Genomic DNA, 17,864 nt, shown 5'->3' on the forward strand with positions numbered 1-17,864 from the left:
TAATCTTATTTCTGTTTTTCTGTTAATCTCTTTGTAGTGCCAACTCTCGAAATCAATCTCGCAAGGAAAATATTGTCGCAAAGTTATTTAGACATGACAATCACGCATCGCTGAGGAACGCGCTGCTGACGCTTAACGCCGTAAGGTTTTCTGGTGGAAAACTCCTGTTTCTAAGAGTGCTAGCATGCTCAGGACGAGACCAGTAAAACCATGTGCTCATTCATTCATCCATCCAACACACATTTTTTTTGAGGTCCTATTACACACTAGGAATTATTCTGACTGCAAGAGTTGGGTCTCGTTGGCAGGAGAGATGACATAAAACTCATTCCAATACTGTAAGTTACGTGCCTGGGGCTGAGATCAAGGCGTGGCAAGGTTGTTAAGAATGGAGCAACTCGTCCTTATTAACTGTAATTAATGAGTAATCCAGCCCTGTCGGCCACGCCCCGCCGCCGCCTTCAACCTGGAGTTTATGGGTCACGACCAACTCGTAGCCCATAACGGGGACATTTTCTCAATTCCAGAATAGCCTGGAATTGTTTGATGGTTCCGCCGAGTGAGGCTAACTCACGAATTTGCAACTTGCTTTCAAAGCTTGGCTTCTGTCCCACTTTAATGCTTATTTTAGGAAAGCAACATTTAGATATTTTTGATACCTAGTGACATTTCCCAGGTTTGTTATTTATTAAGCACATTCGATAACTGAATCTCTAATAAATAACCAGTATTACAGTGAATTATTTTCCCTCAGACTCAGATATGTCCTTTTATGAAAGAAGTTCTTGGGCCTCAGCGTGGGTCTAACAAAGCCTGCCACAAAGCCTGCCACAAAGCCTGCCACAAAGCCTGCCCTCTAGAGGGCGGTGCCAGGAGGAGCCCAGAGCCTGCAGTGGACTGGGGGCTTGGCGTTGGCTCTCTGTGCTGGAGACCTGCTTCCCGCCTGTCACTCTACAGTGCCATTGCTTGGGGTTTCTGAGCATAGCCTGATTCAGAGGTTCGGGGTTCTGTTTTCCCCAGGGAGATACGTTCGCCAGCATACACCACTGTAATCAATCTTAAGGCCTCTCTGCGTGAACAGCAGGACTGAGCTCTGACTAGGTGCCAGGCACTATCATAAGTGGTTTACCTGTTTTCAGTCACGGCGGCCTCTCGACACCTCTGTGAGGTGGACGCTCTCACTGACTTCGTTTGATCCTCTCGTTTCAACTCCACGTGCTGAGGAGAGGGAGCGTGGGGGTTAGGTAACCAGCTTAACCCTCAGCTGGTGGGCGGTGGAGCCAGGATTCAAACCGGCTGCCCGCGCGTATGCCTCCTGGGCTGCCTCTTCATGATAGATGAAGGCTCCGGGTGTTTACCCACGTCAGCGCCTATTAATACATCGAAGAACTAATTTAATTAAAAGTCGTGAACTCTCCCTCTCTGTTAACGGAGGACTGTGATGACACGAACCACTCTAAATATTAGATGGTTTAATGGTGACCAAAATGCTGATTCAACCAGAGGTGTCGAGGGCGTGGGGTAGCTGAGGGACTGTGTGCCTGCCTCCTGCGGGGCCCGCCTGGGGCACGCAGGCTGACCACGGGGATGAATAATGCCAAGTTCCAGCTGACGATGAGCTTACACTAGGGAGTGTCACAGAACAGCAGCGGCCACCGGGTGGCAGAGGGGTGCGGGCTGCATGGATTCCCAGTGGGACCGGCTGCCGCCCTTTGCCTTGGCCTTGGCCGTCTTCTGGGACCTGGAAGGGTGAGGACAGCAGAGAGAGAGACCGGGAGCGGCAGGGAGCGCCTCTTGCCTGGCTGCGGAGGACGGACAGCTATGGGAAACGGGTCCCTCACCTGCTCTAAGAGGGACACGACACTGTGGAAGGCTGTTCGAATCCGCTCCAAGTGCCCCCTCCCCAGCAACTGCACGTGCCGCCTCCACACGCTGCCGCCATCTCTCTGAGTGGACCCGGTGACCCCGTCACTTACACTTAAATCAGGTGCGGCTCGCTTCTGTATCCCAGCTGGCTTTTTTGGTAGAAATTGAAAAATGAATCTTAATATTCATGTGGAAATGCAAAGGTCCCAGAATAACCTAAACAGTGTTGGAAAAGAGTAATGAAGGTACAGAACTTAGCTTTCAGATTATGAATCTTTAGTAATAAAGGTGGCGTGGCACTGGCATTAAGATAAACACATTAATCAGTGGAACGGAACCGAGAGTACAGAAATAAACCCTTATACCACGGTCAACTCGTTTCTGACAAAATTGGTGGGGGAAAGGATCAGCTTTTCAACAAATGGCACTGAGACAATTAGATATCCATACTCAAAAAGATGAACGACCTTGCACCACGCACAAAAATTAACTAAAAATACATCCTAGACCTGAGCATAAGAGCTGAAACTATTCTTAGAAGACATATGCGTGAATCTTTGTCACCTTGTATTAGGCAAATATTTCTTAGATGTGACATTAAAGGCATGATCTATAAAAGACAAAAAAATCAATAAATTGGACTTACCAAGTTAGAAACTTTTGTGCTTCAGAAGATACCACTAAGAAAGTGAAAAGACAGGCCACCGACTAGGAGACGACGTATGTAAATTATAGGTCTGTATGTAGAGTATATAAGAACTCCTGGAACCCCATGAGAAGACAACCTGAAAATGGGCAAAAGATTTTAATAGGCGATTCACCGAAGAAGGTACGTGAATGGCCATTGAGCACGTGAAAAGATGCTCAAAATCTTTAGACATTAGAGAAATGCAGATCAAAACCACAATGAGATGCCACTTCACACTTGATTATACATGGCCGTAGTCAACCCACTTGGACGATAGTAAGTGCTGATGAGGATGTGATGAAACTCTCTCCCGGTGCCGGTGGACACGTCACGTGGCGCAGCCACTGCGGAAAACGACGTGCCAGTTTCTTTAAGACTTAAACAGAGATTCACCTAGCGATTCACTCCTAGGTATCTCCCCAAGAGAAATGAAAACACGTCCACACAAAGACTTGTGTGCAAATGTCCATAGCAACAGCAATAATCAATTTCCAAATCGGAACGAATCTAAATGTCCATCAGCTGTGATATGATAAAGAGTGGCATATTCGCATAATGGAATCACAACAGACGTAAAAATGAACAGAATACCGATCTGTGATACGTCGCGGATGAACTTCAGAAGCGTTATGCTAAGTGATAGAAGCCGGATGCGAGATACGTACCGATGCATATATATCTGATGTGATTCTGCTTCTGTGAAATACCCAGAGAGAAGCAGATCTAGAGAGACAGAAAACAGATGAGCTGCCTTAGGCCGGGGATGGACATGTGAGCGACTGTGAATGAATGGGCTTGAGGTCTCCCTGGGGGTGATGACCATGTTCCGGAACTAGGTGGCTGTGATGGCTTCACAATGCTATAAATCTGTTGAAAAAAATCAAAAGAATTAGTCATCAGCAATTTCTATTTAGACACTGAAAAATTGCCCCTCCCTAACCCAAAGTAAGCATGAATGACTATCGCTTGCCACCAGAGAACCCTACATCCTTTTCAGATTTTGGACCCCAAAGTAATAGTTGACATTCGTACACTGCTTTTCTCGCTTCATAAACCGCTTGTCACAATACCTCTCTCTGAGGTGGAGCTCCTTTTTAATTTTTTTTTTTTTCTGTTTTTCTAGTAAACAGTATCTCTCAATTTTGATATTTAATTTACTTATTGGTAATTTTTTATTCTTGGGGAAGGAGTTTGCCTCTCAGTATCTTGCCCATAATATGTTTTCTTTATGCGCCATGGCTGAAACTTTTCTTGCTAAGTAATTGTCCATTTATGTAATTGATGAAATTGGTGGTAGTGAAAACGAGCATAATTAATATCCTTAGTAAATTGGCAAGTGGTAATTGAATTGCCGGGAAGTTTTGTGTCCCATGTGCCTGAGCCACGTAGCCCTCAGGTGGGACTGGGGCAGGGGTATTATTCGAGCCATCCGTGGCAGCCAGCTTGTAGCCTATCCCGGAGAAGGGGGTTGGCCTCTATTGGAAAAATCAGCCTCTTTCCTCCCTTGGAGCTGTCTCCTGCCCAAGTCCTGACAGAGGACATTATAGGAACTACACTTGCGAAGTTCTAGGATCCCCCATCCTCCCAGCCCCACCGCTTTTGGCACATGTGTCAAGATAACGATTATATAGAATGATTATCAATTGAGGTCTTCTCTTTTTCCCATCGTAATTCTATTTAGCCAAAGCTCACTGTTTAGTCAATGATGCTAAATATATATAATGCTTTTTCCTTCCCTTTTTCTTTTTTAAAAATTCCCTTATATACCCTCTCATGCTCAGGAACCGAAGAGACAGATAACAAGGGAAGACTTGCGACATATTATAAATTGCACGGTTGTAAAAATAAGTGATTCAGAATTCAAAGAACTAATGCAGGCCCTTGACCCTGGGTGCACCGGGTTGGTCGATGTCAGCACGTTTATTGAACTGCTTGAGGAAAACCCTAAAGTAAGTTTTATAACAACTTCATGTTTGAATTTCTATTTATGGCAGGAAACCGAGAAGTATTCTTAGTAAAAGAAGAGATGCTGGCAAAACGCAGTTTAAATGAATGAATGACGTCACGTTTTTTTCAGCTGAGTTTATTTTCTTTTTTAAGTAAGGGTGATGTGCTGGGAGGTGCTTGATTTTAACTCGTAGTTTCGGAACCGTGTTGAAGGCTGCTGTCTGACGTTCTGAGGACCCATCCCTGGATGGTGTGAGGACGTAACTTCTTTTCAAGGCACTTCAGTGGCTCTCCTCTTACTGCTAGTCTCAGAGAGGCGCGTTTGTGACGGTCACCCCTCTGGCGCTCATCAGGATCTGGAGAATGTTTACGTTCGTTCACCTTTTTCAAAAAGGAACTGCTCATTGCCTGTAGCGACTAACTCTTGCTTTTAGTGTTCGTCGTGTCTTTGGACTGAAAAATCAAGAGTTTTGGATTGAAAAATCGCCGTTAGTCCAGAGCCTTTTAAAATTATTAGCAACGCCTCCCTAACCTTATTAGCAATGTTTCCATAACTTTAACAGCTATAGCATTTACAAATTTTACTAACTTTTAAGAAATCAGATTAGCTTCAGATGATGCTTGCAACAGGCACTAACAGGGTCTTGTTGGAATGTTTCAGGCTTCTTTTAAGAGCTACAAATTAGCTTTTCATTTGCATGTCATGATTTCTTGAGTGCCCACCTGTGCAAGGTGATAACCACTTCTTCAACCCACGTCACTTGGTCCTGCTTGAACTTTAATTCAAAAGTCCCAGAGCCCCGTCACACACAGAAATGGATAATGACACTTTTCCTGAACGCGGCTGTGGGGCAGATCCTGTGTCTGCATTTGGGAGTCATTACGTCTGACCTCCACAGCAGCCCCGCACATAGCCAGGAATATAGGCATGTAGGCCATCCGCTCTCCCTCCACGTGGCGAGTGGGGTGGTCTTGGCTTGACGTGGTCAGATCCTGTCAGCTCCCCAGACCCCCTCCTCCACTGCGGCAGGTGCCAGCATTTCCTTCCTGCCGCTCTGGCCCACCAGGCCTCCCTGCACCATGTGCCTGCCCAGGGGCCCTCCCCGACACCTCTGAGTAAGCCCGCCGTGCAGTCATCAACTTCACGCACCCGTCGCGGTCACGTGGTCAAGCCTCTGTGAAGACAGGCCTTTCTGTTTTCACTGCCCGTTCTGCACCTCAGGCGAGAGCCCAGTGCCAGGCACACTCACAAAACGGTTCGGCGAGTGAACCAATCGACATAGAAGGATGAATTAGAAAAATGAGAAAACACAGATATGGAAACAGAAGAAAATGAAAACCATCACTAACCCTAACATTGAGGAATTGATACCCACTCATACATAGTTGTAGTTTTCCAAACCTTATACCTACACACATGCTTTTTTTTTTGGCAGCTTTATTGAGGTATAATTAATATACAAAAAAACTCCACGTATTTACTTCATACAGTTTGATGAGTTGGATACATGCTTTCCTATAAGATCATCTATTTTATTTCAAAATGAGATCGTATAAGCTAATGCCTTTTTAGTCTATATTGTTATTTATTAACATATTTTAACACCTAATAAAAGTTCTGCTATATAATTTTAAAAGATACAGAGTAACTCTTCCCTGATGTTCTAATCTAGGTGTTTTTTTTTTCCTTTTATAAATTTTGCTACAGCGAATCTTGTGGTACCTGCTTTTATGAAATAATAATTTCTAGCGTAAACTTCTAGAAATTGAATTTTGGGGTCAAAGAATATCTATGTATTTTAAAAATTATTTTAATTGTTTTAAAGAAGAACATATGTATCAAGTACAAAACGTGAAAGATACAAAAGAGAATGCAGTGAATAGTGCGTGTTCGGTCCGCCTCTGTTTCCTAGCTGTTCCCCAGAGCTGGCCGCCGTCACGCCAGTCTGTAGATTACCCAGTCAGCTAACATCATTCCTTGTCGACACTGGCAGTTTGCTTCCTTTTTCATTTTTGTCATTCCAATAGGCAAAAAACGCCACCCCACTATTCTTTGACTTTGCATTATTTAATTTCTAGGCGATGGATTTTTTTCACGTTTATTGTACTTTGTTTTCTAATAAGTGCAAGTTCAATGTTATTATCCCCATTTCCAGATGGGAATAAGGGGGCAAACTCACTTGCTCAGGCCTCCGAGGCACTGGCTAATCAGGGGCAAAGCTGACAGTCCCAGTTCTGGCCTCCAGACCTCCTGCTGCCTTTACGAGTAATTTGCACTTACATCCTTTCTCTTTCCCAAGCAGGTAGGAAGACTGCCCTCCAGCACGGACGCCAAGGCGCCTCTGCTCCTGGCCTGGGATTCAGTAAGTAACCTTTCCCCTGTGGCCTCAGGGCGCTACCACCCCAGGTCACGAACAGGCAGCTTGGTAAAGTGTTGTCGTCCTTGTCGTTGTTAGGTGGACGAGATTGTCCAGGACGCCATCGCTAGGAACCTGCTTCCTTTCAATAACATGCTCCAGTCCTATGACCTCGCAGACACAGGGCTCGTCGGTCGAAACAATTTCAGGAAAATCATGCGCATCTTCTGTCCGTTTTTACCGATGGAACAGTTATCGAAGTAAGTTTTTTGGTGACAGATTCATCCGTGCTATGCTTTTCTACCTTTTTCCTGCACATGTTCGCAGTATTGCTGGGCAGAGCTGATCACAGCGCCGTCCGTTGAGCCCTTACCAGCACCGGGCATTTGCCGAGAGCTCGGCGCGTGCTGTGGGGTTCAGTCCTCACCACGCTCTGTTGGGCAGCCAGTATCCCTTTTCACGTGTAGGGAAACTGAGGCCCGGGGGTGGTCAGTGCCTACTCAGAGTCACACAGCCAGTAAGCAGCAGAGCCCAGGTCCGTCCTGGATCATCATTCTGTTTTACCCCCCAGGGCGTCCGGCTATGACCAGCCATCCATAAATGGTAGCTTGAATTATAGTTTTGTCCAAAACTTAATTCGCAGTGGGTGGGCCAAAGCTGGAAGGGGCCAGGGCTATTATGAGAAAGTAGAGGACAGTGTCTCGAAGGCCCCTGTGGCTATTCTGCCACCTGTGTCTTTCACTCTCCACCCGGAGGGACGTAGCCCTTGGGGCACAGAGCCGGGTTCTTTCCCTTTCTGCAGACAACCTTGACAGTCCACAGCTCGAAGCCCCCCGTTCTGCAAGGGATGGTGCCTCCTGTGCCGCCCCCAACCGCCCGCTGACTGCGGAAGCTTCCTGCACACGTGACCCTTGAATCTGGAGAATAAGGGGTGGGCATTTCGGGACGTGGCACAGCAACGCAAAGCCCAGAGGGCTGGGGGCACGTGGCACATTTGGGGACTCCGGGGTAGGGAGTTTTCTGGGAGAGTGCCAGTAGGGTAATGAGGCCGAGGGCCAGGCCGGGCCAGGTGAGGGTGACCATCTGTGCGCCACACTAGGGAGCCAGGTTCATCGGGAAGGCGGTGGTCTGGGCCAGCAGCTGAGAAGCCTTGGGATGGCTTCGAAGATCCCCGTGCCGAGCCCTGTCCACCGGCTGGGCCGGGCACCGTTCCGTTAAGGGCCCTGCTGGCTCTGACCTGCAACTGTGATTGAGAAGCACAGCTGGGAGCAACTGGAACCTGGGAAGGTGGCTTTAGATGAGGGCGGGGCGCAACGTCAGATTCGTGCTTTATAAAGATCGCTCTGCCTCCAGTGAGGAGAACGGATGGTAAGCAGGTGCTTGAAACGAGGCAGTGGCAGGGGGTGGCTGTCCGTGACAGTAGAAGGACAAGACAGGGTGACTGGACGTGGAGGGCCGTGGGAGAGGAGGGAATGAGGGGCCGCTGGGGCAGTCGGGCGACAGGCAGAGCTGTTGGCCAATTTGGAGCGCAAGGGGTGAGTAACTAGCCAGGAGAAAGCACCAGAAGGAGACTCCGGGGGGACGCGGGGCACAGCGAGAGCCCTCGCTGCATCGGCAGTTTGTTCATTTGTTCAATGAACTGGCTGTGTGACAAGCAGCGTTTACCTGGGGCAGGTGGTAGACCGTCTGCGGCGAGAGGGCTGTGGTGGGACCTGGGAAAACAGCCCGGCTGACCAGTGACCGGGGTGGTGCAGCCGCGGAGACCGAGAAGGTTAGGACAGTGGCACTGAGGAGCTGGAGGCTAAGAGACGAGAGAGTCTCAGGGAACAGGGAGAGGTCAGCACCTCAGATGCTGGGAGGCGCTGGGAGGGAGGGGCAAGGGAGGGGCAAGGTGGATCCAGCAGGTGCCAGCGACGAGGAGCTCGCTAGCAAGGAGGGCGGCGATGCAGAGCGAGAGAGGGTCCAGTGTGCGGCAGCCCTGCTTTGCACTTGCTTGTAGGCCGGAGCTTCGAAGTTAACGGCAAGACAGAGACCGAAGCCGGGATCTGGAGGGAGAAGGCAGGTGCAGCCGGGAGGGGAGGGTCGGGGGGATGGGGTTGGGGGGGGTGGGGACCCCTGACTGAGGCCCAGATCTCTGTTCCCAGGGCAGCGGGGAGGGTGCCATCCTCTGGGAGGGGACGTCAGGGTGGGACAGGGAGCTTGGGAGCTTGTGAAAGGTTTGCAGCAGCTTCTGAGGGGCCGGAGAGGGGAACCCCTTGGCATCTGTCTCCTTGTTCATAAAAAGGAGGGTGTCCCCAAAGTGCAGGCGTTTCTGTCCTGCCTCAGTAGCAAGTGTTTTCATTATGTCAACTCCTCTTTTCTTACATATATTAATGTGTAAAAAGGGAAAAAGCCCTTTCTCACCACCATACATTTAACACGGCATCACTTGCCGTAAAGAAGTTATCCTAAGACTGGACAGCATGGAAACAATATGATTAAGTCCTAATGAGATGTCTCTATCTGCCAAAGGCTAGGAGCATAAAACTTGCTATCGCTTCTTAAAATATTGCTTAATAAGTAGAAAAAATGAAATATGTTAGATATCACTTTGCAGTAAAAGGAATACAAATTTGCGAGCATGTGTTAAAAGGTAGCGCTTCGTGCCAGCCAGGAAGCGGACAGCTTGGTCCTCGTGGGTGCCAGTGGGGGTGCGAATGACAGAGCCTCTTAGGGGATCATCTGGAGTGGCAAGAGGCCCCTCCCCCAGGCGGGCTAACCCTTCGTCTCTAGCTCTTCTGGGCGTGCGAATCGTGGACACACTCGGAGGTTCAGGATACACTTGGGGTACAGCTGGCTCGACCTGCCAGGGGTGTGATTCGGGGTGAGAAGGGACGGAGGAGGAGTCCAGGTGTCTGGCTGCCGCCTGGGGCCTGTGCTCTGGGTTGCCACTTGCCACTGGAGACAGGGCGGCGGGGGCGGATGGTGTCAGTGATGAAAACCATAAGTTCCATTTCGGACACAGTAACTTGGAGGTGGGTGGCACATCGCCACCCAGAGTGGCTGTCACTGTCCCTCCCTCCTCCCTCCCCCACAGTTGCTCTCTACTAGTCACCCAGCTCCATTTTGCCATGATTCTTATCATTTATTTATGTTCATTATCTGTGCCACCCACCAAGGATGTAAAAGGCAGGGACTTTGTCTCTTCACCCTTGAAGCCCTAGTTCCCAACTCATGGTCAGGGCTTCTTCACTGTCGAGGGAGGGAACGCATGAATGAATGAATGAACGAATGAATGAATCTAGTGTGTTGGCCATGTAGGTAAACGGGTATTTCATATGGAACCCTCTCTTAATCTACTCCCCATGGAGTAGTTGACTTTAAAATCCTGCTTAAAACACTGGGTGTTCCATTGCCCTTGGGAAAACAAGCAGATGCTTTAACAGACCCTGATTTCCCAGGCCCCTCGCGATTGATCCTCCAGACCCGGCTCTGCAGCCAGACAGCCTGCATTCACTCCCAGCTCGGCCCTGAGCTAGCTGTGAACTTGGGCAACTTTCTCAACCTTCCTGAGCCTCGCGTTCCTCATTCAGACATAACAAGAGGGCTGTGGCGAGGGTCAAACGAGCCGGTAGACGTGGAGCCTTTCACCCGGCGCCAAGCCTACGGAGCATCCTCAATACACGTCCGCTGCAGCTGCTCCTGCTGCTCGCAGCGCAGCCGGACCGGACTGCCTCCTGTTTCCTGAAAACCCCCAGCCCTCCCCACCTCTGGGCTCTTAGATGGTCTTTTCCCTCGGTTCTGAATGGCCCGTTTCCTGGCCACTTGGCTTCGTGAGGTTGTAGCTGACAGTTGCAGCGACAAAACCTAGCACAGTTAGAATGATCACGGGAACTTCCTGAGCATGTGTGGCCACGTGTAAATCATCATCATGATTTGGTGATGCTGCGATCATACCTACAGCCTTTTGAGCACATGTACACACGTAGCCTGCCGGCCCTTAGGCCAAGGGCTTTACGGGGCCCACTGACTGTTCACGGTAGTTCCTATGACGTAGGCACTTTCTTTATGTGCATTTTGTACATGGGGGGACTGGAGCACAGAAAGGTACAGACCACATCCTGAGTCAAGTGTTCTTGACCCTTTCGTATTCTTAAAAATGATTGAGGACCTCAGGAATGTTTGCGTATGGAGTGTATCTGTCACCATTTACTGTCTTAGAAATCGTTGTGATTTCTCTGTAGGCTCAGGGAAAACGTTGGGGTTTTAAAATAATGATTTGTTGGATGATAACGAGGTCACAGAAATTACAGCAGTTATACTAGTAACGAGCTAGAAGCGGGTGTCGAGAAACTGAGTCCATCTCTGAAAACCGACTCTTGCGGCTTGTTTATACCATAAATGTTTCAATGGCCTGAGAAAACATTAGGGAGCACATTCCATCCGTGGTCAGAGCTGGGAGTGATCACGCGACATGTAGCCTCCGAAAAGCCCGCAGTACACACATGAAAGACTCAGGGCAGAGAGGACAAATGACGTCTCAGCATCCTTATGGACGTGGTACGCTGGAGACCACACCTTGTGGACAGCTGCCTTCAGTCACAGAGCTGTCACGTCACAGAGCTGACATGCAGACCCAGGCTGATTCCCGGGCCACACGCACAGCTAGAATGTTCTTTTGGGCCTCTGGCTTTACCAAGTTTGTAACAATGAGCATGCGCAACTTCTATGATTAGAAAAATATTAACAAACAAAATGTTGGAAAAGACATAGATCCTGCCGTATTAATAGTTTCCTACATTTTAAAAAATAATTTCATATGCCAAAATTTCAATGTAAGTACTTCCCATAATTCTATACCCAAATTTCTGATTAATTTTTTTTATATTTGTTATATCTTTGTTGCAGTATTCTTTACAAATAATAAACTGCACATATTTAGATGATATAGTTTGAGGAAATGTGCCTACATTCCATCATCCATGAGACCGTCACAAGCTATCCATCACAATATCAAGCATTTTCACCACCCCCAAATCTTCCCTGTGCCTTTTTACAATCCATCTCTTCCACACCCCCAGCAACCACTCGTCAGCTCTCTGTCATGACCGATTACTTTGCATTTCCTAGGATTTTACACAAATGAAAAGAAAGCATACACAATATTCTTTTTTGTGAGGCTTTATTCTCCAAGCATAAGGATCTTGAGATTCATTCATGCCGTTATGTGTATTCGGAGCTGGTCCCTTTTCATTGCTGACTAGTATTCCGTCTTGTGGTTCCCCCACCTGGTGGCTGCACTCATCAGTTGATGGACAGGTTTGTTTCTGGTTTGGGGCTGTTACAAATAGAACTGTGCATGTGCACATTTTTGCGTAGACACATTTCTGTTCCGCTTGGGGAAATGCCTAGGGGTGCGACAGGAGGCTCGTGTGTAGATTCGGTTGCCAAGCCATTGTCCCAAGTGGCCACCCCACTGTACGCCCACCAGCAGTGGATGGGAACCATGCTTACCCGCATCCTCGCCGGCACGTTACCAGGTAAGGTCTGCCTGTCTAGGTTTTAGCCATTCTAATAGGTGTGTCCTAATTATTTTTAAAATTCAGAGTCTGCAGTAAGTTTCAGGATACTGCTTCAGGAAGGATCCTTTACAAGAACTTTTTGGCAAGCATAGGACTTAACGGCCCGCCCACCGTCCCCCCCGTTCTTGCCCCAAAGGATCAGCCATTAAGTGAACATTTTCAGAAAGAGGGAGCGCGGCCGCTGGATCTTTCTGAGAGGTAAAAATCAAGCACAATGAAAGCACCTGTGAAAAACGCAGCGCCTATCGTGAAAAGGCAGTTAGTAAACATTAGTTGCCTAAATGAGGATATTGATATTTTATGATTTAAATAAGAAAGATGGCAAAGTGTAAGTACAGCGATTAGAGCCAGGGAATTTTAGAGCAAGCGGAGATCTCTTAATTCTAGACATGAAAGCACCGAGGTCTGAGAGGTTTGGGGCCTTCCCAGGTAATCCACAGCTTAGAGCTTGCCCTAGAGCAAGACCCCAGGACGCCCCACTGCCAGAGAAGCTCTCCGCCACGCGCCTGCCACATACCTCGTAGCCGTCCTTTTCCACAAACTTGGGTTCCTGACCACCGTGGAATATTTATTGCCAGTCAACCTTTTCTAACGTGAAAGATAAAATTGTTAAAAATGATCGCCAAATTGAATTGTAACAATAAAAGGTGCCTAGGAAACCTATTAAAAATGAATATTCTAAAAGATGAATATTCTAGCCCTTCTTCACTTTGAAAAATACAGGTCGAGTCTAATGAAAAGATATTATTTTAACTCGCTTGTTCAGAGCTTGCAATAAATCCATGAGGAAAGGTAAAACGTGGGCATATTCAGACTTCACTTTATCAGATCCCCTTTAAAACGTTAAGTATAGGCAATGGGAATGTCCTAACGCTGTGCTAATTAAATTTAAATATCTGGGCACTTCAGTAGTAGTTGCTTTATAAATGGGCAGAAAGATGGTATTTTAAGAGAAAAGTTAAATATTCAGTTATGAGAATCTTTCCTAAAACCAGTGACAGAAGTAACGGCAATTAAGCACTTCATAAAATGTGATTTCCGAGAGCTCTTAAAATCACCAGAAGCAGCGGGAAGGCCATGGAAGTTCCTTCTCCATGGCCGTCCCCGGCACCGCCCCCCAGCTCAGCCCAGTAGGGCCCAGGAGATTTCTGGGAGCTGAAGAAATCATTATTCTCCGATCACACATAGAGAGCCTCACACTCACACACAGCACATCACACAAAGTGTGTATTTTATAAATCTAGCTGATTTTGTAAATCACCCCGGGAAAGCTGTGGACAGCCCTTCCTTCCCGTGCATGTCTGGTGACTTCTTTGATCTAGTTACCACAAAACGGCATATTTAATCTAAGGCTCGATAATGGCCTCTGACTTTTAATTTTCCCAGTTCACAAAAATATCCCTTTTCAGCCATGTCTGCCCAGTCACACGTCATATTCAGCCAGCTCAACACGCAGTTGAAAACCTTAGCACAGGGCTGAAGCCCCCACCCCAGCCCGCCTGCTTCTGACTCCGTGCCGCTGACCTCCAGTTCTGGCTCTGGCACCTACAAGCCGTGAGCGCGTGCGAAGTCCCCGAGTCACTGTGTCTATCTGAGCATCCGTTTCCTCGTTTGGGACAAGGGGGCGGTGAACCTCCTTGTCATCGGGGGTTGTTTGAAAATGGGTGAGGTGTGTGGGATGTATCCCGCTGGACCTGACTGCCTGCTTGTGATTTTAGAAGCAAGCCCACTGAGGATAAAAATAAAAGCACCTTGACCAAGAATATGACCAAGGGTGAAGTTCTTGAAAAACTCAAGAACTGTGTACAGCAGCAGGACCCCGCATTCAGAAAACGATTTCTTGACTTCGGCAAGGAACTTGATGGCAAAGTTAACAGGCCCCACTTCAGGAAGGTAGGAGAATGGGTTTCTCTGTGTTTCTGTGTTTCTTTCTTTCTCGAAGAGTTCAGTTGTTTTATTAAACTAACATGCTTTAGGTTTTCAGTAAGGATTTATTCCAGGAAAGAGCAGGTCCATCTCTCGGCACCTTTAAACAATTGAAAAAGATTCTTTTGGCCAAAAATGTCTTTGGCAGCTTCCTGCAGAGAATACTTTTGATATGAATGTGGCTGGGTTTTGATACCTAAACTTTCAAATCAAAGCATTTACGGATGTGTTTTTGGCCGATCCACGGAGGCTTTGTGCATTGTGCATTGTTGGGCAGAGTGGAGGTGGGAACGGAGCCATTCAGGCCTCCTCCCTGCCTGGGGCTCCCCGCGATGCTGTGAAGACAGAGCTGAGGTCTGCTCCTCCGGAAAGCGAAAAACAATCTGGCAGCGAAAATGGCAAGTGCAGAGTGCTGATTTGCGTGTGCTCGTGGGAACTGGCGAGGTTCTACCAGAAAGGACTCTGTTTGAAAGGTTCCGCATAGACTTCTCAGAAATTAATCTAAATGATTGCTTAAAATTCCTATTATGATCCCCCTAGCTAATCATCTCCAGCTATTGTTAAGGAAAGCATTTCAACTAATATGCAGTGGTGTCCGTGTGGACAGATTTAGAAGGCGGCAATGAAATATATTTCCAAGAAGAGAATAATTATATTAGCAGCTACTATTTATCTAGTGCCTGCCCCGTGCCAGGCGTCACAAAAGGCTCTTTGCATATCTTCTGTCCAGGCTTCCCGATGGAAGCATCAGTGTGCATGGATGGAGGAGGGAGCGGGGCTGGAGGCACAGACCTCTAGAGGTGTGCTGTGGGGTTAGTTGGCTGTTGAAACAGTTCAGACCTCCCCGCTCCCCAGACAGAATAGAAGATGCAGAGGAGGGTGCTGTGTGAGCACGTGGGGCATGGCGAGGAGGGCAGAGGCAAGAAATACTTAGGGAAGAGGGACGATTGTCACAGAAGAGGAGAGATTCGAGGACGACGCCTAGATTTCTGGTTTGGGGGACCAGGTGGCTGGTGGTTAGTCACTGATAATTCTGATGAGAGCAATTTCCGGGTGGTGAATGGTGGCACATGGGTACAAATCATCTAGCTCTCCCAGGGCGCCTTCTCCTAGATTCTGGGTCCTAGATTCTGTTGCCACTCCTGCCCCCTCCACCCCAAGTCACCTAGCACCAGTCCCCTCCTGCATAATGGCCTCGAATGACCACAGTGCTCAGTGGTCTGTTTATGGGCTCACAGGAAGCTCACGAGAATTGACCGGTCTACCTTCGATTTTTCAGAGAGGGAAAGTGGCCGTGTTAGCAGAGCTGGGGGCAGACCCGTGACCACCGACTCCAAGGGCCGCTTCTTACCTCTGCTCACCTGAGGACTCCTTCAGGTCCATAAGCTCAGCGGCATGTTCTTCCGTCCCACGGCCTTATCTGCCATTGCTAAGCCAGTGACGTCCTCGTGCACGTCTCTAGTTCACATCCCAGAGGACTCTCTCGAAACTCCCGTCTCAGGAGCCCACCCCTCCACTCGACTTCTTCCTGGGGGTCTAGGGGATGCCCAGAGTCTCGCTGCACCGTGCCGGTGGCCACCCCACTGCCCTCCCTGCTCTTGCCCTCGCCCGCTGCAGCTTATTCTCAACTCCGAAGCCACAGTGACCTGCCACCAGGTTGGTCAGAGTGCACCAGGCCTGCTCAGCGCCCTCGCATGGCTCCCCACCTAACTCGACTAAAAGCCGGAGTCCTGGAAAGGCCCTGAAGGCCCCCAGGACCAAGCGGCTTCTTCTCTGACTTCTGCTCTCACCGGCGCCCCCTGCCCTGCTCAGTGCAGGCCTCCCCGCCCCCTCAGCCCCTGCCCCCTGCCCCCTGCTGCCCCCATCCTCACACTGGCTGCCCGCTCTGCTGTCCCCGACAACTCCTTGAAGCCTTCATCCGGCTCTTCCTCCACTGAGGTGACCCCGACATTCCCAGGCAAACACATCCCGCCTCCCCCTTCCTCTTCACCGCCGCCAGGCACACTGCATCTACGGGCCCCGTGGGCGTCCCTCTGTCCCGCCGCGTGCTTGTCTTCTCCCACGACGGCCGATGCTCCACGGCGGACATTTTGGTCCCTTTCGGATGGTGATGGATCCCAAGTGCTTGGCACATGGTCGGGGCCAGTGCGCTTGTGGAAAGAAGGGATGGATTCGAAGAGCGACAGGAATCCCCTGTGAAGCCCTGAATGGATGCCACCTGAGGGAGCGGGGGCCAGATGTTTCAGAAATTCCTCTGCGTTCCCACACCTGCCCGTTGCGGTGCCCCAAACTCACCCCTGCCCGGTTTCTCTGCACCCCAGCCAACTGCAAGGGCGGCTGCCTGAACTATTGTTCTGCAGCTTCCTTCATGGCCGAACCTGCCTGCCTCTCTCCTTCTCCTTCCCCTCCCCCCACCGCTCCCCCTCCCTTCCTCCTGTCTCCCAGCTTCCTGGAGACTCCCCCGCCTCCCGCAGGTATCCCCCTGGTCATTATGTCAGGGGAAGAGATAATAGAAACAGGACCAACGTGCAGGGAGAAAAGCTTTCTGTTGTTTTAACATGGAAATTGACCAATTTGCCGTGAACCCAGTTAGGCACATTATCCACTGATTTCTCTTGTAGTGACCTCTTGGGTTTAACTTTTGGGGAACATCCTATTGTGTCCAGCTGTTTAGCTTGAAGATAGACAACATGGGGTGATTTTGAACAGTCTGCAAGAGTCTTAGGTTTGAACTTCATAAGCTGATAACTTCAAGGCGAATTTTTCACTGTCAAAGAGATTGTTTATAAATCAGGGCAACTCTACGACTAATGAAATCAGAGCTAGAACTGCCTGGGCTTATACTGCGGAATGAAATAAGAATTCAGGTTCGACGCCCTGCTGGGCATCTGGGTGTTAAAGGTTTGGCGTGTCGAGCTTCAGTGGCAAGGAAGCCTTTGGAATCGACTCCTCTAGAGATCTTTAAGTATAAATGACAGTAATAACAGTCCTGTAATGGTAATAACAGCAATAACAACAGCGGCGGTGGTAATGACAGCCATCGCTGGGGTAGTGATGGTGGTGATGATGGCCCTGCGGGTACCGTCGATCGGGCCCCTGCGATGATCAGGCACCTGGAAATGGTTTGTGTCTGTTATTTCTAATCCTCGCAGAAACCCTGTGAGGTGTGGATTACCGTATCCCATTTCACAAATGAGGAGACAAAAGCTGAGGAGGTAAGATAGTGGCTTGGTGCTGTTAAGCTCATAAGCCATTTGGGCTCTTGGATTTGAATCCACGTTGGTCTGTTATCAGTCTCAGACCCCTGTTGGGTGTGATACAGGCTTGCTGGGTGTAGTACGGTCTTGGTGGGTGCAGTACGGGCTTGGTGGGTGTAATACGGCATTGGCGGGTGTAATACGATCTAGGTGGGTGTAATATGGGCTTGAGTGGGTAAAAGGGCTTGGTGGGTGTTATATGGTCTTGGTGGGTGTAGTACAGCCTTGGTGGGTGCAGTATGGGCTTGGCGGGTGTAATCGA

At 48.9% G+C, this 17,864-nt stretch overlaps 1 protein-coding gene across 1 annotated transcript in view; it reads left to right on the top strand.

The window, feature by feature from the left end:
* The window catches only part of EFCAB6 (EF-hand calcium binding domain 6), a 184,416-nt gene that overhangs the window by 89,738 nt on the left and 76,814 nt on the right, over window positions 1–17,864 (top strand). The window contains exons 13-18 of the mRNA XM_039863013.1: window positions 38–140; window positions 4,336–4,503; window positions 6,802–6,864; window positions 6,958–7,118; window positions 12,444–12,617; window positions 14,138–14,312. Coding sequence (XP_039718947.1) covers window positions 38–140; window positions 4,336–4,503; window positions 6,802–6,864; window positions 6,958–7,118; window positions 12,444–12,617; window positions 14,138–14,312 — 844 coding nt within the window. The remainder of the gene's footprint in view (window positions 1–37; window positions 141–4,335; window positions 4,504–6,801; window positions 6,865–6,957; window positions 7,119–12,443; window positions 12,618–14,137; window positions 14,313–17,864) is intronic.

The sequence above is a fragment of the Pteropus medius genome, unplaced genomic scaffold, assembly GCF_902729225.1.
Source record: "Pteropus medius unplaced genomic scaffold, Ma_sr-lr_union100, whole genome shotgun sequence".
Lineage (NCBI taxonomy): Eukaryota > Metazoa > Chordata > Mammalia > Chiroptera > Pteropodidae > Pteropus > Pteropus medius.